The sequence below is a fragment of the Gymnodraco acuticeps genome, unplaced genomic scaffold (genome assembly GCF_902827175.1).
Source record: "Gymnodraco acuticeps unplaced genomic scaffold, fGymAcu1.1, whole genome shotgun sequence".
Classification (NCBI taxonomy): domain Eukaryota; kingdom Metazoa; phylum Chordata; class Actinopteri; order Perciformes; family Bathydraconidae; genus Gymnodraco; species Gymnodraco acuticeps.
The window spans coordinates 1502511-1527538 of NW_022990391.1; the positions used below are offsets into that span (position 1 = coordinate 1502511).

A 25028-nucleotide genomic window follows, 5' to 3' on the forward strand; every position below is an offset into this window, starting at 1 on the left:
CCACTTAATGGGAAGAAACTCAGCTAACTGACTATATGAAAAAAAAATTGCGAAAAGAAACACAAGGGTAATACCAAGCCTCTGAATTAGCACTGAGCGAAAAAATGCTAATGCACTTAGCACAGAACTCACGGTAGAGATATTTTATTACTTATCGGTCTGCACAAACAATATATCAAATTATAGCTGAGATTCCACAGATTCCAGAGGTATAAGTATCATCATTGTGCGACCAAAACTCAGGGCAACGAAGGCAAACCCAGACAACACACAATGTAGCTGTCAGGGTTGAGTGAAGCAGGCAGGACCCAAACGCAGATTTAACAGAAAATACCTTTATTAAAAGGCTACAAGAAAACTACAAAGCTCTTCCCCATGAACATTGTCAAAAAACAAACAAGGACTGACAGAAAAACCAGAACTTAAATGCACACAAGACTAATCACACAAACAAGACAGAGGTGAGGAGGGAGGAGAAAACACAGGGGCACCAGGTGAACACAATCAGGAAATCAGACACAGGAGGGCAAACACAGAGACAGGAATCAACAGAAAAAGACAGGGGGTGAACACTTTTCAAAATAAAACAGGAAACCAGAGACAGACAAAACACAACACAGACAGACCGTGACATTACCCCCCCCCCTTTTAAAAAAAGTCCAAAACGTCCAACAGGGTGGGTGGAGTGGGACCGGAGGAGGGACTCGGACGGACATCCCGGGGAAAAGCAGAAGCCGAGAAGGGGGACTCGGGCGGACGGCCCGGGGGCAAAGCAGAGATCAAAGAGGGGGTCTCGGGCGGACGGCCCGGGGGCAAGGCAAAGTTCATGGTAGGAAGCCCGGGGGCAAGGCAGAGTTAAAAAAGGGGCGAAGACCACAGCGGCTGGAAGAGTCAGGGGGCCGGGCATGAGGGTGAAGGCAGCGGCTGGAAGAGTCAGGGGGCCGGGCTCGAGGGCGAAGGCCGCGGCTGGGGAACTCAGGAGGCAGGACCCTCTGCGTAGCACGTGTCGGCGGGACCCCCAACAGGACAGGATCTGGTGTTGGCAGGAAATCCAGTGGAGCAGGTGTCGGCGGAACCCCCAACAGGACAGGACATGGAGTTGGCAGGACCCTCAGCGGAACCCCCAACGACACAGGACATGGAGTTGGCAGGACCCTCAGCGGAACAGGTGTCGGCTGTACCTCCAACGGCACAGGACATAGGGTTGGCAGGACCCCCGGCAGAACAGTAGTCGGCGGGGCCTCCAACGGCACAGGATATAGGGTTGGCAGGACCCCCGGCAGGAGAGTAGTCGGCGGGACCTCCAACGGCACAGGACACAGGGTTGGCAGGACCCCCGGCAGAAGAGTAGTCGGCGGGACCTCCAACGGCATAGGACATAGGGTTGGCAGGACCCCGGCAGAAGAGTAGTCGGCAGGACCTCCAACGGCACAGGACATAGGGTTGGCAGAACCTCCAACGGCACAGGATATATGAGAGAGAGAGAGAGAGAGAGAGAGAGAGAGAGAGAGAGAGAGAGAGAGAGAGAGAGAGAGAGAGAGAGAGAGAGAGAGAGAGCTCTGTTCTCCAGCCTTGAGTCTATTTAATTCATTGTTTTGGTTGTGTGTGATTTAATTATTTTTTTTATAATTTCATTTATTTGTTTTATTTATTATATATAATTTATATATTTTAATAATCATTATGTCAGAGGTCCAAAATGGTCTTACAACGGTGCCGCAATAATTTCCGGGGAAATGTATCGTCCAACAACATTTATTATCGTGACAGGCCTAGTTGCAATTCATGCAATACACTAAAAGTAATAACAATAAAGCTACCCTGGAACCTGAGTAACTTGCATAACTCCAAGCTGGTTTCTTTAAGCTTGTTGTGTTTCTGAAGCGGTAAACTTATCGTCGTGTTTCTTTGGCTGGAGAAGGAGGTCCTCTCTGAGAGGCTGGGGGAAGACCAGGGAAGGGAGGAGGTGCTCCCTGTGAGGCTGTGGGAGGACCAGGGGTTGTTTGTTGTGTCCTCTGTCATGCCAACAAACATCCAGCAGGGGGTACACTTTCCCCTGGACCTCAAGTCTGAAGCTGTAGATGAAACCAAGCTCGTCAGGACTGTCGCTGTTATAGAAAGTCAGAACCCTTCCCTCGTAGTCGAGAAAGAGGCCCAGCCGGCGGGGCGGGGATGAGAGCGGGAGGACCACCCTGGGTGAAGTGAAGGCTTCATACACCCCATCCTTCAGCCCGATCAGCCACACCCCACTCTCTGGACTCTTCCCCAGCTTGGCTTTACGATTGGCCGTTCCTTTGATCAAACCAAGGCGCCATTTAGGTTTTTTAGCAACCTCCACCTGGACAAAATAGAAGCAGCATAAAAACTTCAGAAAAAACCTACAGGAGTGTATGGAAAGTCATGTGACCCTACAAGAGTCAGTTAATTTTACTGTATGAAAGTAACACATTACTACAGTATTTGCTTAGTTACCTTTTTGGATTTCTGCACTGATTATATTGCAACCCCAGAAAGAGTGTAGTATTTCTCTTTTTAATTGCCACTACAGTTAGTGTGAGTTTAGCCAAAGTAGTCTATGCTCAGATCTCTATAATGTTGACAGTATTTCCTGTAAGTAACAGTATTTACAGTATGCTTCTGGGCAGCTGGGCCTTGAGTTTAGCCCAATTGAATGTGTATTGTATTACATTCTGATACAATGTTGGTTTCTCATGGAAATATCTTTATATTGTATTTCAGATAACAACAGACTTTACCATAATCTATCATCCCTTTCTGAGGCAGAAAGCTTCACTTTTAAAAACAATAAAGAGGAAACACTGTATACAATATTTTAAAGGTCTATTTTATTATTTTTAGGCATATGTTATAGGTCTCAAATATACAAAAAAAACATATTTTTTGCTGAAAATACCAAACAGATCACCCATTTTAGCCATGCCTCATACCCTTCTATTTCAGCCCTGTTAGAGAAGTGCTGATTCTGGATCCGTAGCTTTAAAAAAAAGTGGGGGAGCTTCCGGCTGCTCATGAAGGAGGATTCTACCCAGATACTCAGACACTTTGTGAGTCTCCTTACACACCGGGGACACATATTTATGTATAAAAGAAATAAAAAAGTGCATTTTGCCTGATAGGAGACCTTTAAAGGCCTGACACACCAAGCTGACACCAAAGAACACGTACCGACGGACCCGACTGTTGTGTCGCCTCACGTCTCCTGAGTCTTGGCCAAACAGTCGCACTGGAACACACCGCAAAGACTTCAGCCGACGGCCAAGTAGCACGTACGCACTGTGCATGCGTGAGTCACAATAACTCTCCTTACCAGCAGGCGGCGGTAGTGTGTATTCGTCATTCAAAAGAGGCAAGTTTCCGAGACTGGACCGAACATGGCTAGAAACACCGTTTTTCGCAAACTGCCGGAGATTTTGGAGACGTCCGTGGCTGCCTCGTGCACACGGATTGAGGCTCGGTGCGCCCTCCGCGGAATGGCCGAGGACGTCGCTCGCCATTCCCGCATCGTTTCGGCACTGGGAGACAGCAAGCCTTCCGACCAGATGGAGACGATACACGACCTGCTATGTACGGAAGAGCCCGACTTCTTTTTTATGGAGCTGTTTCTTCCGGACATGCAGCTGCATGTCCAGGCTGCACTCGCTAACACGGCTAGTGTGGAGCCTCACGCTTTAGCCGAAGAAGCTGACCGGTTCTTCCTGGCCGCCCGGCCACTACACGCAGCGGCCCCTTCCCTGGTAGAGGGACGCCGCCTGGCTGAGACTCCGGGGCCGACGACATCGACTAATGGCTACCGGCTTACAGCTAGCGGCCGTCGACACCAGGTAACAGCTAACCACGACAGCTAACGGCTAGCAGCTACTGACGGCTAACAACGGCTAACAGCTAACAATGACAGCTAACTGCTAACGACGACTGACAACTAACGGCTGGCTGCTTCCATATGTTAACATCTGACTGTTAACCCTTTTTGGTGGTGCCGGAGAGGAGGTTCCACCAGGCCTGGTTGACCTCGTGTGGATCCTCTTACGTTTTTGCCCACCTGTTTTTGACCGTGGACAGGACGACCCTCTTGAGCTTTTTCCGGTGCCTGAGAGGAGGTTCGATCAGACGGTCGACCTTGTGTGGACACTCACTTTTTCACCACCTCGACGGCGGTTTCGGACGTCGCCCACGTTTTCATTGGCGCCTGGGTGGCGCACTTCTGGACCCCGTCTCATCTCGACAGTTTCGGACGTCGCCCATGCTTTCATCGGCCCATGGGTGGCGCGCTTTGGGACCCTGTCTGGCCTCTTTCCTCGCCTCGGCAGCGGCTTTGGACGTCGTCCACGCTTTCATCGGCGCCTGGGTGGCGCACTACTGGACCCTGCCTGGCCTCTCCTCTAACCGCGGCTCATGGTTTGCCTCGACGGCGGCTTCGGACGTCGCCCACGCTGTCATCGGCGCCTGGGTGGCGCACTTCTGGCCCCCGTCTCGCCTCGGACTGCTCCTGCGTCCCGGGGATACCGCTCCTTCCTCCCGGGGGGACTGCTCCTGCCTCCCGGGGATACCGCTCCTTCCTCCCGAGGACTTCGTACCCGCCGCCGCTGCACGTTCGCCTACGGCCGGGCTGCGCTCCTTCCTGCTGGGGACCACCGGGATATTCACGACCGTCCCCACGTTGCAGCACAGCGACCCAGCTTTCTACGGCTTGCGGATGCAACATCCGCCACAACGCCTACCACGGCCCTCTGCGACCCCCTTTCGACGGCCCGTTCCATGGCCCGCCCCCCACCCCCCGGTGGGGATGCCCTCGCCCTCGTTGGGGCCCCTACCCTCTTCTGCGGCCTCCTTCCGACGGCCCGTTCCGTGGCCCGGCCTCGCCTGCGGCCCCACCCTCCTCGGCCCCTGTGGTGCTTCCTCCCGGACGCGAGTATTGTGTCCATGGTTGAATTCTGGGGGGGCTTGTGTAGTGATCACTAATTATCTAGGTTACATAATTCACTCATGAAACTACGGGTTGGGGGTATTGTTTCAACACGGCCACATATGATGTTGACTACTTATTGTGTGCCTCCCTTTCTTCTTTCTCTTTGCTTCCCGGTCTTCAAGCCGACCACATGTGCTTTTCTCCTTTGATGCACCGCCTCTGACTCCCTTCTCTCTGCACTACAACACACAGCATATTACTCCCAAAACACGCCGTGCATTGTTTCTGATACAGCACATAGTTTGACATGTTCTTGTGTTTACCGCTAGAACAGTGCCATTATTATATATATAACAACTTAAGCCTCCAGCAGACATCCTGCTGAATACACAGACACACAGCTGCGACTGTAAATGGAGACGATAGTTTGGGACGTGTCACGTGTGCCGGAGAATATAGGTTAGGGCGTGTCACGTGTGCTGGAGATGATAGGTTGGGACCATAGACTGTATATATAAATGGACGTAAGGCCGTGACATCACCCATAGGATTCTGCAGAGTTGCCGAGAAGCCCTTAGTAGGCGGAGTCGGCCACTAACGGCTCGACAGTGACGTCAGAGTTCAACTCCTGCCTGCATGTGTAATCTTTCTTTCTTACAGTGCAGACGCTTTTCTGCTTACTCTTGCCTCTGCTTACTTTTTATGCTGATTTTCCTATTCTTATTCTCTGAAAACTTCGAGCAGCGGCTCCTGGACATTAACTTATCACTGGGACAGTTCATCTTCGTAAATAGACGGAGGGTTTCAGCCATATTTCAACATTTTTACGACGACCTCAGTCTTACAGTAGCGTGGCCTAGCAACAGCTAAAGCCTGGTAGGCTACTGCATGCTATTTAGCTTAAGCTAGTTGGTAGCAAAATGCCTCCGTTCTCTACAGATGACTTCCACAAACGTATACAGAAGATAGCTGTGTTGGAAATGAAAATGCAACGGTTGGAAGTTAACGTGGAAGTGAATGGACTATGTCATGGGAATGACACCACTTTACCAGTGTTGCAAAATAATGGAGAAGGGTATGCTAACTCACAGCTAGTTAGCAGCTACAAGGATTCCAAAGAACAGGAGGGCTGTGTACCGGGTAATAAATCTACAAGTGGTAGTCCTCCCTGGAACTCTCTGGGTGCAAAGCCTAAGAGTAAATCATTTCCATGGGATTTGGGAGGACGGATAACAGGCAGAGCCCAGTGCTCTGCAATCTGTGATGCGACCGGCTGGCCTGCATTGTTATCACCCAGGAAGAGCGCCTCTTCAACCCCAATTCATACTAGGAAACAGCCGTGGACAGCTGCTAAAGGGAGAACTACAAAAAATCCTCCTAAACCACCAAGTGTGCCAATCCAGAACAGATACGCTCCGCTGACCGAGAACCGGAGATCTGATGACCTGGATAACATGTCCTCTTCACACAGCAGGGTAAGGACCAATAGCTACTCCAAAAGTAAAAGGCTAGAGTGAAAGCTAACGACTGGGCCTGAAACTCTGATTGTGGGTGACTCTGCTGTAAGAGATGTAAAAGGTCTGTGTAATAAGAACAACACCAAAGTACTCTGTTTTCCCAAGGATGTGGTCTCTGACTTGGCTGAGAAGATCCTGCATATTGGGGCTGAACATCCGACTGTGAAGAATGTGGTACTGCACATTGGAACAAATGATGTTTTGAAACAACAGTCAGAAGTGCTGAAAGAAGACTTTAAATGTTTGTTGGAAACTGCCAGCTCTCTAAATGCAGAGGTGTTCATCAGTGGTCCTCTACCGCCAGTCAGAAGAGGAGTGGAGAGATTCAGCAGATTGTTTGCACTGAATACCTGGCTTTCAACTGTCTGTACTGACCATTCTGTTCATTTTATTGACAATTTTAACTTTTTCTGGGACCGCAGACATCTTTTCAAGGCAAATGGAGTTTGCCTGAACAAGTCAGGAGTGAAATTGTTTATCTCTAACATATTCAACTGCCTGCGTTATCAATCTGTTCCCTCTGCCAAGGACAAGCGGCAAGAGGAATCAAAACAGGAGAAAGACACAACACATCGTGCAGAAAACCCTGAAGAATTATCACTGCACCCGCCTGAGGAATGTTCTGATTATGGGAGACACATGGAGGAGTCTCCACTGCCACAACCCCCCCCCCCCTGTCAACGCCTTTGAGGATACTCTGTTCACCCTTTCACCCTCGCCCACCCTCCTGGGGATCGTTGAACACATGAAGGAGATACAGAGGGTTGGCACCGATTCCTTCCTGGAGTTCAAAGACCAAACTAAGGTGATACGCAGGGCTGGCACCATGTCCTTTACCCCCGCTCCTCAACGACGCCCACCAAAATCACAGCGGAGATGCGCACCATCTCCCCCGTCTTCATCACCGTGCCTACGTCAACCACCTCCCCCCCCTGGCAGCATGTCCTCTACCCCCGCACCATCTCCCACGTCTCCATCACCGTGCCTGCGTCGGCCGCCTCCCCTCCCTTCGAGAGGGCATCTGCAGTCTCCGAAGCCTGATAAGGATGTGTGTGTACTAAACGCTGCAAACTGATATTTGCTGGGTCCAGGCTCAAGGGCGTATGGCACTCTCAACTCTTTCCAGGACATGTCGGGGCCCTGCCTGCCTATAGCTTTGCCGATATCTGTGTTGATAGGTAATAGATTAAGAGCGGTGAATCATCTTAGATACAGGAAGCGCTCAAACGTTTGTGTGAGTTTATCTAATTTAGCAGTGATTCCATGTCAGCCACAGCTTGTTACAAAAAACCTGACTGATAGTGTGTTTAACAAACTTAAACTAGCTTTATTAAATGTCAGATCTTTGGCAGGAAAAACATTTTTAATCAATGATTTTATCACTGAGCACAATCTCAATTTTATGTTTTTAACAGAAACTTGGATTGAACAAAATAACAGTGCAGCTGTTCTTATCGAATCAACCCCTCCCAACTTTAGTTTTATGAGTCAGGAAATAATGCATAAGAAAGGGGGTGGAATTGCTATTCTGTTCAATGATTCCCTTCAATGCAGGAAGACATCGTATGGAAACTTTGATTCTTTTGAATATGTGGCCCTTCAGCTGAAATGCTCCTCTCGAGCTCTGTTCCTAAATATCTATAGACCACCCAAATACTGTGCAACCTTTTTTGATGACTTTACTGAACTGCTGTCTATAGTGTGTATTGACTTTGACCGTGGAGTCATTGTTGGTGATTTTAACATCCATGTTGACAACCCCCAGGACAGAGGGGCAAAATAACTGTTTTGTGTTCTTGATAGCTATGGACTGACTCAGCATGTGACGGAGCCCACGCACAATAAGGGGCACACTCTGGACTTAATTATCTCAAAGGGTCTGAATATCTCTAAGGTTGTGGTGACTGATGTTGCACTCTCTGACCATTCCTGTGTTTTCTTTGAGAGCTCTATTTCTGTTCACAAAAATGTTCAAAAAGAGGTAACCACAAAGCGATATTTAACTGAAAATACTAGGGAAATGTTTACTCAGAATTTTTCTTCCACACTTGCCCCTGCTAACATCTCAGTAAATGAGCTAGTAGATCATTTTAATTCAAAAATTAAAAATGTTATAGATGCCATTGCTCCAACTAAGGTAAAGGAAGTGTCTGGCAAGAAAATATCTCCATGGAGAAAGGCCATGAGCGTGAAAACAGGAAAAAGAGAATGTCGAAAAGCTGAACGCAGGTGGCGAAAAACAAATCTCCAGGTTCACTTTGAAATCTATAAAGAGAGACTTGGCCTTTATAATTTGGAATTGAAAAACGCACGACAATCGTTCTTCTCTGACATCATTACCAAAAACAAAAACAACGCACGTGCCTTGTTTGCTACCGTCGACAGACTAACTAACCCCCCAGTATCAGTAGCCTCTGAATTTCTATCCACCAGGGCGTGCAATGATTTTGCCTCCTTTTTCACTGACAAAATTCAGAAAATCAGACAAGCAGTCAGTGACTCTGCATCAGGAACAGCAAATGTGTTGTCTCTGTGTCCACTTAACAAAAATTCAAACACCATGACACAATTCCATCAGATTAATGATAAAAACCTAGAGGACATTATACAACTTCTGAAATCCTCCTCCTGCTGCCTTGATATTATTCCAACAGGATTTTTTAAAGATGTTTTGCCTTGCATGGCCTCAGATCTACTTCATATAGTGAACAAATCTCTTCACTCAGGTATTTTTACACAGGCCCTGAAAACTGCAGTCATTAAACCGCTCTTAAAAAAGAATAATCTAGATGCTTCAGTAATGAACAATTACAGGCCCATATCAAACCTCCCATTTCTAGGTAAAATCATTGAAAAAGTTGTTTTTCAACAGTTGAGTAATTTCTTGCATTTAAATAACTGTTTTGATGTGTTCCAGTCAGGCTTTCGTCCAAACCACAGCACTGAGACTGCTCTTGTAAAGGTCTTTAATGACATCCACTTAAACACAGATAGTGGCAGAACTTCAGTGTTAGTATTATTAGATCTCAGTGCTGCGTGTGACACTGTTGACCACAGCATATTACTAGACCGACTGGAAACCTGGGTGGGACTTTCGGAAACAGTTCTAAATTGGTTTGAATCCTACTCAAAGGACAGAAACAACTTTGTTTCTATAGGTAAATACACATCTGAGTTGACAAATATGACATGTGGGGTTCCTCAAGGCTCCATCTTGGGGCCTCTTCTCTTTAACATCTACATGCTACCACTGGCTCAGATAATGAAAAACAACAAAATAAGTTACCATAGCTATGCAGATGACACACAAATTTACATAACAATTTCACCAGGAGACTATGCTCCAATTCAAACACTGAGTAAGTGCATTGAACAAATCAATGACTGGATGTGTCAGAACTTTCTCCAATTAAACAAAGATAAAACTGAGGTAATGGTTTTTGGAGCCAAGTCAGAACGTATAAAAGTTAGCGCTGAGCTTCAGTGTGCAATGTTCAAAACAACAGATAAAGCCAGAAATCTAGGTGTAGTCATGGACTCTGACCTGAGTTTCAACAGTCACATTAAAACAGTTACTAAATCAGCCTACTATCACCTAAAGAATATATCTAGGATTAAAAGACTAATGTCACAGCAGAATTTGGAAACACTTGTCCATGCTTTTATCTTCATTAGACTCGACTACTGCAATGGTGTCTTCACAGGTCTCACTAAAAAATCTATTAGGAAGCTGCAGCTGATTCAGAACGCCGCTGCTCGAGTCCTCACTAACACTAAGAAAGTGGATCACATCACTCCTGTTCTGAAGTCTTTACACTGGCTTCCTGTGTGTCAAAGAATAGATTTCAAAATACTGCTGCTGGTTTATAAAGCACTGAATGGTTTAGGCCCAAAATACATTTCTGACCTCCTGCTAAATTATGAACCATCCAGATCTCTCAGGTCTTCAGGGACTGGTCAGCTTTCTGTCCCCAGAGTCATAACTAAACATGGAGAAGCAGCATTCAGTTATTATGCTCCAAATATCTGGAACAAACTCCCAGAAACCTGCAGGTCCGCTGCAACTCTGACTACTTTTAAATCCAGGCTGAAGACTTTTCTTTTTGTCGCTGCTTTTAATTGAACTATTCATATCTTAGACTGCACTGTAATTTTTTTCCATGTACTTTTTCTTTTAAACTTTTATCCATGTATTTTTTCTTTTAATGTTTATTTTATTAGCTTTTCTTTTTAATGACTGATTTTAAATGCCTTTTTCTTAATGTCTTTCATTTTTTGTAAAGCACTTTGAATTGCCTTGTGTTGAAAAGTGCTATATAAATAAACTTGCCTTGCCTTGCTCCAGCCTGCTCCAAATAAGGGCAAAGAGGCGGAGCCGAGGCGGGACCTGCTGCCACCGAGCTGGAAGTTCCAGAGCTAGCTGAAGCTACCAAGCTAAGCTAACATGCTCCCCATCTGCACACTGCCGTGGCCTTTTACGTTTCTTTATTTGAATGTGCCTCTTAACCTGAGATATTAGTTATACAGTAATAGTATTGACAATCTAAAAAAACTGAGCAACTCAACAGTTAACTTTATATTTTTTATTGTCTAAAGCATTTATTATTTTCATTTCCCCCCTCTCATATTCAGTGTGGACGGATTGAGACAGCGTGGTGTCCAGAGAGCTGCAGAGACTTCAGGGAGAAACCTCCGTGTGATGGACGTCCTGTCTGTGTGTTTGGAGAGGACTGAGGGTCTTTCCTCTGCGAGGAGGACCAGGCCTGATGGAGGAGCCCATGCTGGGCATAGCTGATACCAACTGCACAGGCCTAGTCTGTCACTTTATCTACTAAATGTGTTTACTTATACATTTAATAGGTTTACACCTTCTGTCCATATGTGCTTTTTATTTAAAACATTTGATGAAGTTTTGGTTCACATTTCAATAAATTGTATTTGTATTTGCACTCCTTTTGTCCATTATTCTTACTGAAAATGTTAGATTACACATTCACATCTGACTGAAGATTGGCCCCATTTATTTGTGACGTTGCAAACTCTGCGGTACAAGGCACAAGTGATGTGAAGCTCATAAAGTGAGGCAAATAGAAATAATCAGCTGATGGAGTGTAGATGTGGAAATAGCTGCATTCGATCAGCTGACTGTGTTTACAATAAAAGTAGTTTCTTAGTGAATGTCCTGTACTGGTCTTAAAATCTCATAACATCAGCTTTTAATGTTCCTCTTGGATGTTCTTCTTGACCCTCAGAGAAGGAGAAAATGTCGTGTCTTTCAGGCATGTCCTTTCCTAACAAAAATGACAGGAAACATAAAACATATTATTGCAGTGTGTTATTTATGAAAGCGGTGTGTTTGTGTGTTTAGGGGCTGTAGATATAATTATTTTGTAATTGTAATGTTTTTTTATTATTTCAACAGTGAGCTACAAAGACAATCAGATTATGAATGAACAGTATGAAGCCCATCAACATTGAAATATATGTTATTATCAAAATAATATTTAACTGTTATCAAAACGTAGTGCAACTGTAGAAGCTTGCTCTGTTGTCTCACTGAAATAATCACTTTTACCACGTTTTTACAGACAATATTGAGATAAATAGTAGCAGTTCTCACTATGTGTTAAATATATTTGCCTTCAATACATTACATTAGAAAGCTGACAAAGTCATATTGCTAAATATCTAAATGTAACTTTTTGCATGGATAAAACCCTCAACTTAACTGATGTGTAGTTGATCTAGTATTTAGTATTGTTTAATGGAATGTATATCAGTGTATTAAAGTCAATACTTCATTCATTTAAACCAATATCTTTCTTGATTCTTTGTACAGTATGAAAAAAAGAGTCTTTGTACCTGTGCTGAAGTTCACTGCTGTGAGGAGTCCAGTTCTGTCTCTCACTCTCTGGTCCAGCCTGTCTGCATCACCTGGACACCTTAAACAAACAGATATATATATATGTAAAGTACCATGTGTACAAACAATATAACTGATTCTCTTCTGTTGAACATGTTGGATTGGGTATTGTCCGAGTCAGGGTCCTTTTTATTTTACTGTAACTTTGGAAGTTGTGTTACCAATGCTTACTGTTTATTTGATACCCATTTGGTAATGCAATTAATAAAAACAACAAGGTTTGGGTTCGTTCTTCAGATGACTGTGACGTTAACGTGTAAGCTCAATAATGAACTCCAGCTCAACCAACCATATTGTAATATCTAAGTAATCATCTTGAAATATGAGATTAATAATTGTAATATACACACATCTTATTGTGAGGTTGATTTCACATACACTACTTCGACGTTAGCTTGTCTACATACTTGAGCATAGCCAATTTAAATTAACCTTAGCGATGCATACAGTTCCCACCTACATAATAAAATATCTCTCTAAGTTACAAGGATGACCTTATTTTATCAACCTCAAACAGAAGCCGTTTGTTCTACAGTATTATCCCACTTAACGCTTAACACTTGTCTATTTCATTTTAACCTTTATGTATACAGATTTTAACTTGTAGGCTACGATTAGCATCGTTAGCACCGATGTAGCTACCACTCGCTTACACACTAAACCAAGCCTTAACATTCATTACGTAGCCGATTAAAATCATTAACACATAAATAAGTACTCGATTTTCACTTACCGCAAAACCGCATTCATGCACCGTCTGTTTCAACCGCAGAGCGAGTCACAATAGTCCGATATATAAGCATGAAGAACAAACAACCACGGCTGGCTTCAAGTTGTGTTCCCTGTATGAGCTGAGCAGGCAGAGTCCCTGTAGCTAGCTTCACGGAGCAGCTAGCAGAGAGACAAGAAGCTAGCAGCAGCAGTCACTTGACAGAGCCGTCACTCAATGTGACCACGCCCTAATTTATGCAAAAACTTTAAGACCTAATATAAATAAAAGGGTCGTGTTAGAAAACAATTCACTCACAGATCCATAATCATGAAGGTGGAACCTAACTATATTCATAATAATATTTATTGCATCCATGGGTAGAAACATGCTTTTTTCTGCTGTAAAGTTGGGCATTTTAACATGGGGGTCTATGGAAATTGCTCCTTTCTGCAGCCAGTCCCTATCGGCCAATATATGAAATGCAGTGTGTGGCACTTCCGTATTGGCGTCCCGGCTCTTCCCCAGAGTTTGCCGCTTGGTTGGGACGTGTCACGTCGGCTGGATGTCGCCAATAACGTTATAGGAGCGAACATTCTGGATCTGCTTGTTAGGAACCCCCTGTTTTTTTTGTTTTTTTAGATATGGGTACGGAGGAAAAAAGAGAGGGTTTTGTTTTCTGACACTTTGTGAATTCCCTGACACACCAGGGAGACATCTTTATGTATAAAAGACATAAAAAAGTGCATTTTGCATAATAGGTCCCCTTTAAGTACTGTACTGCTCCACTCCATAGAATATATATATAAATGGACGTAGTGTCCGTGACGTCACCCATAGGATTCTGCAGAGTTGCCGAGAAGCCCTTAGTAGGCGGAGTTGGCCACTAACGGCTCGACAGTGATGTCAGAGTCTAACTGCTCCAGCCTGATCCAAATAAGGGCAAAGAGGCGGAGCCGAGGCGGGACCTGCTGCCTCCGAGCTGGAAGTAACAGAGCTAGCTCAGGCTAAGAAGCTAAGCTAACATGAAATACATGCATACCAAGTTACTGCGTGGCACTTTGGTTTTGATAAAACAGTGTTCCACTATATAAATGTTACATTCATAATCAAACGAGACAATCTGCAAGAGAATTAGCTATTTTTTGTTATTCACACGTTAATAAAATAAAAGAAGTACCAATACATAGCAGAATAATTGTGGCAATGTTTAGCTTAATAAGCCTTGTTCAACATAATTTATTTAGCTAATACTACAGCGGGCTGCAGGCAAACCAAGTCTGCGTTTCGCTGCATTCCTTGATCTCCAGTTATAACGCTGGACTCCGCTGGCCGGAGCTAACGGAGCCGCAGGGGGCTAGCTCCGGGACGCCGGCTGGAGCTAGCCCCCTGTGGCTCCGTTAGCTCCGGCTGCCACCACTGGGATAATTGGGTCCTCTTTTAACATTTGCTCCTGTTTAGCATTATGGGTGTCATAGCCATAGACTATAAAAGTCTTACCCAAGGCTGAATCATAAACTAAACTGTATATGTATATATGTACAAAGGGTTACGCCCCTTAGCTGGCTAATAAGCTATATAACAAGCACACAAACACCTGCTAATGGGGTTAACATGTATAATATTATCATTTTAGACTTCTTGGAAGTTCTGTTAGTACATTCAACCGCACAGCACGACATTTTAATTGTCTGGTATTTGTAACAACATTCCCTAAAAGGCACAATCACCACGAACACGACTAAAGGGTCAAGTACAGTAACTACAACTAGCTAACGTTGTAGCCTAGCAGAGTGGACAAGTTGTTGTTAGCTGACAGTGAGACCTGTCCATCAAAGTGACCACGCCCTAATATATGCAAAAACTTCAAGACCTAATATAAATAAAAGGGTTGCGTTATAAAACAATTCACTCAACAATTAATAATCATTAAGGTGGAATCCAACTATATCCCGAATAATTTTTATTGCATCCAGGGGTAGAAACATGTTTATTACTGCTGTAAAGTTGGGCATTTTAACATGGGGGTCTATGGAAATTCATCCTTTCTGCAGTCATCGCCTATCGGCCAATAGATGAACTGTAGTTTATGGCACTTCCTTATTGGCGTCTCACGACTCTGCCCCAGAGTTTGCCGCTTGCTCCACTCCCATTCAGACAAATAGTGTTTCGCTAAGCTGAACAGCCAATAGGAGTGATTTATTTTGCCGACAGCCTCCGCTGCCAATTCAACAAGGTGAATCGGCAGTGGAGGGTGTCGGCACGGCCGAAAAGACACGACGGTGTGGGACACACCAATCTCAGTAGGGCGACATTGATGGCCAGACATCTATCGACGGCCAAAATCGGCTTGGTGTGTCAGGGCCTTTAGACATAGAATATGTATCATGACCTCACAAAGCCAAAATATACAAAGAGTATTTTTAATGTAGTGAAGAACAGTAGTGTGTGAATGAATCATGTGCCTCTGCAGCAGGGTTTTACCTCCCAGTAGTGTTTCCCTGAGGAAAAGCCTGGGTTGGCGAGGACACAGTAACTGTAACTGAACCTCTCCGGATTATCAGGAAGCCTCCGCAGCAGAGCCCCACAGCTCACCGCTGTGTCCCCATGGAGCTCCAACATGGGGTGAGCAGTCTGAGGATCCAGCCTCAACAGCTCCGGAGCTGGCAGGAGGAGGAGGAGGATATTACCAGTTAGAGAAGTAAAGGTAGACACACACAAACAGAGATAAAGTAATATGGTTATATAGTAATATGAACCTGGCTGGACTTTTCTCTGCAGTCTCTTCCACACGGTGAGTTTAATGTCATTGTGGTTAAAATCTGTTTTAAAGTTCAGAGAGCTGAAGACCCTCTCCTTCTTGTTCTGGAGCTCCTGTATTTCTCTGAACCTGAGGAGGAAATGATGAGGCAGAACAAGACGAGGACACAGTAAGGAGGAGAAGGCAGGACAGAGAAGAAGTTTAATATTTATTACTGAAAGTTAAATAGCTCTACATGTTCATTGAAAACATATTGCTTGTTTGTTTGGTTGTTACCTCGGAGCAATGGATCCATATTTCTGTAAACACAAATAGAAGAATACATTATTATTATTATAAGAGATTTTTCTATCAATAATCAGGACTTTTCATTATAAATACATCATTGTTTAGTTTATATTGGCATGACCATCCTGGTCAATGATATTAATTTGATTGAGTCTTGGAATAATCAAAGGACCATGATGACGTCCAGGTGTCATTACATAGGGACTGATCAGAGACTCTTACGGCCCGTCCACAGCACAAAGCGGCGTGCGTTGTCGCTTGCCATGTCTGAAGCTAGACCAACAACCAATCACCTGAATCTCCCGCCCCGGACACACAAGCAGCGGTTTGATTGGCTAGAGCTTGTACTGGCATATGATTCGATTGGCTGACGCTTCCGTCGAAGCTTCAAAAGTTGAACATTGCTCAACTTTTGCAGCGAGCCTCTTTCACACACAGCATCATACCTTCTTTAACGTACTGTCATTCCTTCCTTCATCTACTATCATACTATCATACATAAATAACTATTCTCTCTCACACACAAAAACCAAATCTCTTAAACGCACCATCATACTCTCGTGCACACACCACTATCGTCTTTGACAAACAACTATAATCTAATAGAACGTTATAATAGTGTATGTGAAAGAGGATAGTAGTATGTGTGTAATCGGTAAACAATGTATGTAAAACAGAATAATAACCTTTGTAAGAGGGAATATTATTTCATGTTAATAACAATAGTCATATATGTAAAACAGTAGCAGTGAATGAAAGGCCGAATAATAGCTTATATAAGAGGTAATAATAGTTCATGTGAATGACTATATAGGTATGTGTATAAAACAGAATGATAGGGTGTGGGCATAAGAACAGTTATGTGTGTGAGAGAGTATGATTGAAAAGGAAGTTGTACTAAATTCTCAGTTCCTGATTGGCTCTACGTTTTTTGTTTGACGGACACCGCCAGGGCCGGACTGGGACAATAAGTCAGGCCGGGAATTATACACCCAGCTAGGCCACTACCAGTTTTTTGTGCCATTTTGCTGGATTTATTTGTCAATTGTTACAGCGTTGCTGCCCATAGTGATAGCCCTCTAAATCTACCCAAAAATAAACATATGCACATGGGTTACTATTTTAAAAAATGTGCAAATCTATTTAGGAACCTATGTGAACATATTTTAAGTGGGGGTATACCTCAAATCCTATAGGGGGGTCTGGGGGTATGTTCCCCGGTAAGATTTTTTTTTAAATGTTGGACTTAAATGCATCAATCTGGTGCATTTTGAGGGGGAAATAAAGAGACTACACCCATATGGAACATACCATATCCAATATGAAAAAAACATTGAAACTTGTTTATTTATTTGTTTTTGGTTCATTTATAGTTGTAAGTGTGTCTGTGCTCCTGAACCAGCCTCTCCTGTCTCCCTCCTCTCCCTCCTGCTCCTCTTTGAGGCAGAAGCAAAGACTAGTTTTAGCTCTCAACAAGTTTTAATAGTTTATCTTACCTTTTTTCACCTAGTTAACGTTTTTTTTAATTATTATTCATGCATATTTCACTAATCTCACTCCCCCCTCAAATGGAAATATGTGTTTACATAAATGGTGACCAAACTGTTTGAGACCCACTGAGATAACTTAGACTAAGTTAACTATCTAAGCACTCAGAGAGTAATTTACCTCACCTGAGCTGTAGTTATCAACAAGTCCTCCAACTCATACGACCAAATGGGTCGATTGTTTAAGCCCTTATTACGACCAAATATGTCGTTTGTTCAAGCGCTTAATACGACCTATAATTACGTTTTAAAGTTGTCGGCCTCTAGTGCTCCCGTTGAATGCAAACATTACAGATGGTCGTTTATTCACAAATAACCCTCTCTGTAAAATCCTAAATTGTAGGATAGTTTGGCCATTAAAACGCTTTATGATTAGATTTCTAGCGAGAAGTAGCCTATATATTGTACTTTTAGAATCCACGTCCAGTCGTTATGTAGGATCTATAGTTTGATAGATATTACGAAGATGATTTGAGGTTTCGTCAGGAGAACGTGTATATGCGGCAAGCTTCCATGTAAAGTTACGGGTTGAAAACAGTATTTCCGGTCTCGACGTTTTCATAATAAAACCAATGATCAAATGATTTAACAGTGATATCTGCAGTACTCATCCACTAAAAAACATCAGTTTATCCTAGTTAATTATACGACATTAATTGGTTTAAATTGTGTACAATGCTTTTGTGTTTTTCCCATAGGGTTTTCTCTTTCGATTCTGAGAGACACATTTCTTTTTTCAGAGGTTTTGATAGGCTAAAATCACGCCGCAATGCACGTCGGGATATGGTGTTTATGTGATATGAAATCGGAAAACATTTAAAAAAAAAAAATAATACTTTATTCCGAGTGTTCTTGCTTTTCTCTTTGAAAGTCATGACATAACGGCATTGTAATACACGGTTCGGCTGCATTAAATATTACATATCTGCCGTAGATATGTATTTATAGAGCCCTGATCAGAAGACCTTTTGACAAACTGGAAGAGATGCCGCCAAAACTGAATACGTGACGTGGACCATAAAATATCAACAATTAAACAACATCTTCCATTTCTTTTCACACAATACGTCTCCTTGCAGTATCAACACTAATTCGGCTGACTTTTATATTTGATCCAATACATAGATAGTCTGTATTTACACCATAACGGTGCACAGCTGATAGAAAGGGATTTTTTTGTAGTTTTTAAAGATATTACTGATTTTCTGAACTACCTTTCCAACTCCTCATGCAGTTGACTGTTACAGGTCTATAAACGTTTATGGTACAATGCATAAGCTTCACATTGAGAGACTGAAACTGTATTTTCCTTTACCGTTCTGTTTTAATTTCACAATAAAGTGAATAGTCATATTATGTTTGATATTATTATGTTTTATTAACTAGACCACTGGTCTAAACCGTACCTCCTAGTGGTTAAAGCACGTTATTGAATTTAGTTGTTGAATAAGTTTAATTTTTATGAAAACATTTAAATATTAAGAGTAGCCTACATACAAAATAGGGGTCAATGATAGAAATATAGAATAGAAAATATCAAGAAGATACTGTGATCTCTACAATAAAACAGTTTAGTGCAGGACATCCAAAGATATTAACAGGAGGATGTGCAAAACAGACAAACTGATAAGGCTGAATTTTACTCAGGTGTAACGAAAGTCTGATTTAAGGGTTGTTTATATTTCACATCATTAATCAGAATCTGCAAAGTAACAAAAATAAATGTAGTAGAGTAAAAATACCAGGTTGACCTCTGAATTGTAGTGGAGTAGAACAAAGTAGTACATGCTGCTGTAACAAAAACATTTCCCAACTTGGGATCAATAAAGTATATCTTATCTTAAGATGATCGATGGCTACTGCCATATTTGCTAAATGTGCATCTGAACCTTGACAAGTGCATGTTTCAGGCTCATCAATTAACAACAGGAGGGGTCACAGACATAAGACCAGCTGTTAAATAAAGCTCTTCTGACCTTAGCTGTCATGTGGGTATATTAATGCTGCCCATTATGGGCACAAGCAATTTTCACCCATGTATTAATGATATGTTTTAAATTTGATAACACCAATGTGTTTCGTATCCCCTAAACCTCCAGGGATGTATACAGTTTAATACTGGCAACTTCTAATTGTGGGAAATACGAAAACGTCTTATAAAACTACTATTCCCAGTAGAGACGTGCCATAGAACATATTGCGAAACACACAATAGCCAGCATAATTAAACATGTAATTATGTGGGGGAGGGATGGGCTGGACCCGTCCAAGTCCAGTTTTGGATAGTCTGGCGTGGTTCCATTCCATTTCAAAGAGCTGTTTGACATTCGGCGTAACCTTGTCGCACTGCCACTCCAACATCCAATCACAGAGCTTGAGGGCTAATCACGGGGTTTGTAAAGCAAGGCGGATGTTGTAGTCCCAAACGATAGCTGGGGATTCTGGGTAGTGTAGTGTCTTCGGAAACTCTGTAGTGTCTAAACTCCGAAAAAACTATTTGTTTTTCCGAATCGAAGGTTAAAAACACAAAAGCATTGTACACAATTTAAACCAATCAATATTGTGTAATTAACAAGGATAAACTGATGTTTTTTAGTGGATGAGTAATGGAGATATCACTGTGTAATCATTTGACAGTGTGGGGAATACTTCCGGTTTTATTATGAAAACTTCGAGACCGGAAATACTGTTTTCACCCATGCTAACTTTACATGGAATACGGTACACGTTCTCCTGGCGAGACCTCAAATTATCTTCGTATATCTATCAAACTGTAGATCCTACACATCCACTGGACGTAGATTATAAAAGTACAATATACACTTCTCGCTAGAAATCTAATAAAAAAGCATTTTAATGGCCAAACTATTCCACAATTTAGGATTTTCCAGAGGGTAATTTGTGAATAAACGACCCTCCGGAGCGTTTGCAATCGACAGGAGCATGTTGTTTCTTACACGACCACTAGAGGTGCTACACTTTAAAACGTGACTCTGGGTCGTATTTAGCTGCTGAACAATCGACCTATATGGTCGTTTTTTGTAGGAGGACAGGCTGGTAGTTATCAGTCTCTCAGTCTGACAGCAGAGGACTCTCCTCCACCTTGTTGTTGAAACAGCTCCTTATATCCGTTAGCGCAGCTAGCTAGCACCAGATGCTAACAACAACAATACACGTAACCGGCGCACGCACTTTATCTCAGTCGCTTGCGCCACACATACACTAACACACACCCTCCCGAGCTTGAATAACACACAGAGACCAATCGAGGGCATTAGTATGATCTGTATGAAAGTGGCCATGTCGGCAGGCCACATCATGTAGACAGCCAGTCACCCTCTGTGAGGCAGAGTCAGACCCACATTTGCGCAGCGTTGCGTTCACAATACATACATAAAAAAAATGTAAAAAATCCTTAGGCCAGCAGGCCACTTAACAGGCCAGGCCATCGGGAAACCTCCCGGTGCTCCAGATGGCCAGTCCGGGCCTGGACACCGCCCACAATGGCAGTAGACTACTACTAATTTTCCCTATGCAACCTGAAGTAAAAGGATCAAGTCCGTCAGAAAGCAATGACTGTAACGGCCCGTCCACACACAGGCATGAAAAAATCTTTCAAAGCTTCGCCCATTCACTTGAATGGGGTGACGTAGAAGATTTTTAATCTTCGCCGAACTGCATTGTGGGGAGCGGAGCATGGCTTTGCAAGCATCGTGAGCATCAAAAGTTGAGCAATGTTCAACTTTTGATGCTCCCGATGCTTTCGAAGCTGGCATCAGCCAATCAAATCCCGTTTATGCAAATCCCATGCAAGCTGGGAGAGCCAGACCGCAGTTCATTTCCTCATATTCCAAACGAGAAATTACGGTAGCAAATCACCCGGTTCTTTACGACCAGAACTATTTACCGGGATACAAACCGGAAGAACCAGTCATGGAGGGAGGTGGCAGAGACAGTGGGTGAAACTGGTAGGTTTTCGCCTGTTTGGGGAGTTTATATATATATATATATATATATTGCTCGCATAAAATCCCCGGGGTTTTTTGCTTTGTATGTCGGGGGCGGGAGATTCATGTGATTGGTTGTTGGTCGCGTTGCTAGAATAAAATCCCCAAGCTTCAGACACGCCCAGCTCCAAGCTTTTTTTGAAGCTGTAGTGTGGACGCTCCGTTAGACACAACTGAAGTTTCTGAAACGCTGCAGGATGGGCTCTGTGGGAGGAGAATCTCCCCCGGCTCCTTCCCGTGGTACCTCTGTATCTCCTGTCTGTGTTCGTGTGTTCGCTCTCTTTTTCTCTTGCCGTCAAGACGATAAGGTTCTCCCGGCATTTGGACCAGAGCAGGGGTTGGGCCCACCCCACCCCTTTGAAAGTGTAATGTATTCTTACCGTTTATCATTAAAACAGATTATTGTTTAACCCTGTATCTGGTCCTTTATGATTTTACAAGATGCTCTCCAAACGAACACGCGGAGCCGAGGGGGGTTTTAGAACCACCCTAACTCCAACAATTTCTACTACGTAAGCAACCTTCCCACGTGAATCCTACGCACAGCGTTATAAATGAGGCCCCTGGGCATTCGGGGCCCAAATCTGAATTGCGTAATGTCACTTGTGTCATTACGCGCCTTTGCATACCTCAAAACAAAAACACATATTTAGTCTAGACGTATTTATTGTCCACACTCAATGGAGTAAACTACGAGACAGGTAAAAAAAAACAAAGACATTAAGCAGCTACGTTGCCATCTTCAGACTTTCTATGACTGATTGACCTGGGTGCTGGCCGAGCCGCGCAGGCCATAACCGACGGACCTGTGAAGCTTTACAGGAGGCAGAGGCTTAGATCACTGGACGACAGAGTTGTTCACCGTGTGCACAGACAGGGTTAACGTCGGTATGAACAACAGAATTGTGCCAAAACTCCGCCAACTGGCTGCAGTGGGAGACTCCCCTGTGCACATTATGTGCCCCGCGCACACACTGGAGAACTGCGCAAAATCAGCTGATCACAACGCTCTGTGGTCAAGCTTCTGCAGTTTTTTTACAACAAACTTACTCAGGGTGTTAATGGAAGAGTTTGAAATCAGACAAAGGTGGAAGAAGTACTCAGAACTTGTGTAGGAATACTCTGTTACAGTAAAAGTCCTGCATTCAAAATGTTACTCAAGTAACCTTAGAAAAGTATTATCAAAATATAGTTAAAGTACCAAAAGTAAAAGTTCTGCAGATTGGTCCATTTCAGAATAATATATATGATATGTTTTATAATGATTGATCATTAAAGTGTTCTCAAAGCTGGTAAGGTGCAGCTAGTTTGAATGACTTTGTATACTGCAGGGTAGCTTGTGGATTGACTCCAGGTGGAATTAAAGTCTGATTTAACACTTGATTATATTTCACATCATTCATCCACATCTGTAAAGTAACTAAAGGTATTAAATACATATAGTAGAGTAAAAGTACACCATTTACCTCTGAACTGTAGTGGAGTAGAAGTACAAAGTAGCATCAAAGTCAAGTTAAGTACAAATATCTCAAAATTGTACTTAAGTACAGTACTTGAATAAGTGTACTTCCCACATCTGAAATCAGATATGAATTCAAGTCATGTGATCATTTCTTAGTATTTGATCCTTCAACTTGGCCTCAGGAAATGCAAGGACTTCACAGTTTTGGCAACAACTTTTGGAGAAAGCATATTGGATGCTTAAAAAGAGACAGGGAGGTGCATCTCCATCATCTTCATCATCTAGCATGCAAGAAGTGTAAATGAGGTCAGTGAAGGATGCAATAAATGTAAATAGGACAGTGAAGGAGACACTGAGGAGGACCGCGCTTCGTGTGGGGTGAGTCTTCTGGTACTCATCTGAGTAACTCACTAAAAATGAAATATATGACAGTAAAACAAGAATAGAGTTTAAAAGGGGAGTGATTTGTAAAATATCCATAAAGAAATAGAAAATCTGTTTACAGTTGTTTTATATGGGTGTTGAGAGATGTATCCATAGATCTCTTAATTTTGCTCTCAAAGTGCACCAGATTGATGCATTTAAAAAATCTTCCCGGGGTAAAGTAAACAGATATTGTTCTAAACTGTATTAAAGTAAACATGTATTATTTTAAACTGTATTGAAGTGAACATGTATTATTTGGGACTGTTTTACTGTAATCCTATATATATATAACCTTCTCACTTACTCACTGACCCAGATACCAGCACACACACATATTCTTTTCAAGGTTCTTTCTGGGGCCAATATAATCTCAGGCACCAATATATCTGGGTACAATGTTTGATTGTCTGGGAAAGAATAGTTTGTGTGAAATATTCCTTGGGAAAGTAAAGGAGTGAACTCAGGTGCAAGATAACGATTGACTCTGTCCTTGTTTACTTCCAAAGCTCTCACGCTCTGTTCAGAAATAAAATACTTTTTCCCAGAACTCTGATTTGCTGTATTGGTCCCGCCCAGAAGTGAAACTGGCCAATGGAGACCTACCAGCTCACGGTCTAGGGCTCGCCCAGAAGTGAAATCGCCAATAACAAATAGCTAGGGAGGAGCATCCAACACAACTCCTCCCCACTTGTGTGTATAAATATTATGATATTCTCATGCTCTGCGCTCTTTTTCTGACTGGCTGTCGTGGTACGTATATCACACGGTGGTAGGAATTGAGCCCGGAGTGCTCTGTATTTTGTACTATTGCAGAGTGCTCTGTATTGTGTATTGTTGCTTTTACCATTAAAACAGATTATTGTTTAACCTTTATTCTGGTGCTTTGAGTTCCTTCTTTTATAAATTTGACCAGCTCATCAGTCATCAAGGGATGCACGGAGCAGAGGTGAACCTTCCACCACCGCCATTGGGTGGTGCTCCAACAGGGGGAGCATTCGCCCGTCCCCCCCTATAGGGTGTTAGGTCCACTCCCCACTTGTAAAAATAGCACTTTACCCCTGCTTACACCTATATGCCGTGAGCTGATTATCGAGCCTTCATTGTAACTGTCAATCAATCAATGTTTATTTATATAGCCCAATATCACAAATGTTACATTTGTCTCAGTGGACTTCACAGTGTGTACAGAATATCAGTATGACAATACGACACCCTCTATCCTTAGACCCTCACATCGTACAAGGAAAAACTTCCGGAGAAAACCCACAGTTTAAAGGGAAAAATAGGAGAAACCTCAGGGAGAGCAACATAGGAGGGATCCCTCTCCCAGGACGGACAGACGCGGGTATACTGTGTATGTGCGTGTGGGGAGTGTTCCACTGTAGCGCCCGGTACCTTAATGGGAAACCCTACATGTTTGAGCAGCCTCTATGAAATGTCAAGCTACCCCACAGCACCCCC

The 25028-nt window shown here is 43.2% G+C and overlaps 1 protein-coding gene across 1 annotated transcript in view; it reads right to left on the reverse strand.

The window, feature by feature from the left end:
• Positions 1-1861: 1861 nt before the first annotated feature.
• Positions 1862-25028, reverse strand: part of btr01 (bloodthirsty-related gene family, member 1) — a gene marked incomplete at its 5' end in the record, with an annotated part of 29294 nt that continues 6127 nt past the window's right edge. The window contains 4 exons of the mRNA XM_034224491.1: positions 1862-2338; positions 15561-15739; positions 15836-15966; positions 16114-16136. Of these exons, the coding sequence (XP_034080382.1) occupies positions 1862-2338; positions 15561-15739; positions 15836-15966; positions 16114-16136 (810 nt within the window). The remainder of the gene's footprint in view (positions 2339-15560; positions 15740-15835; positions 15967-16113; positions 16137-25028) is intronic.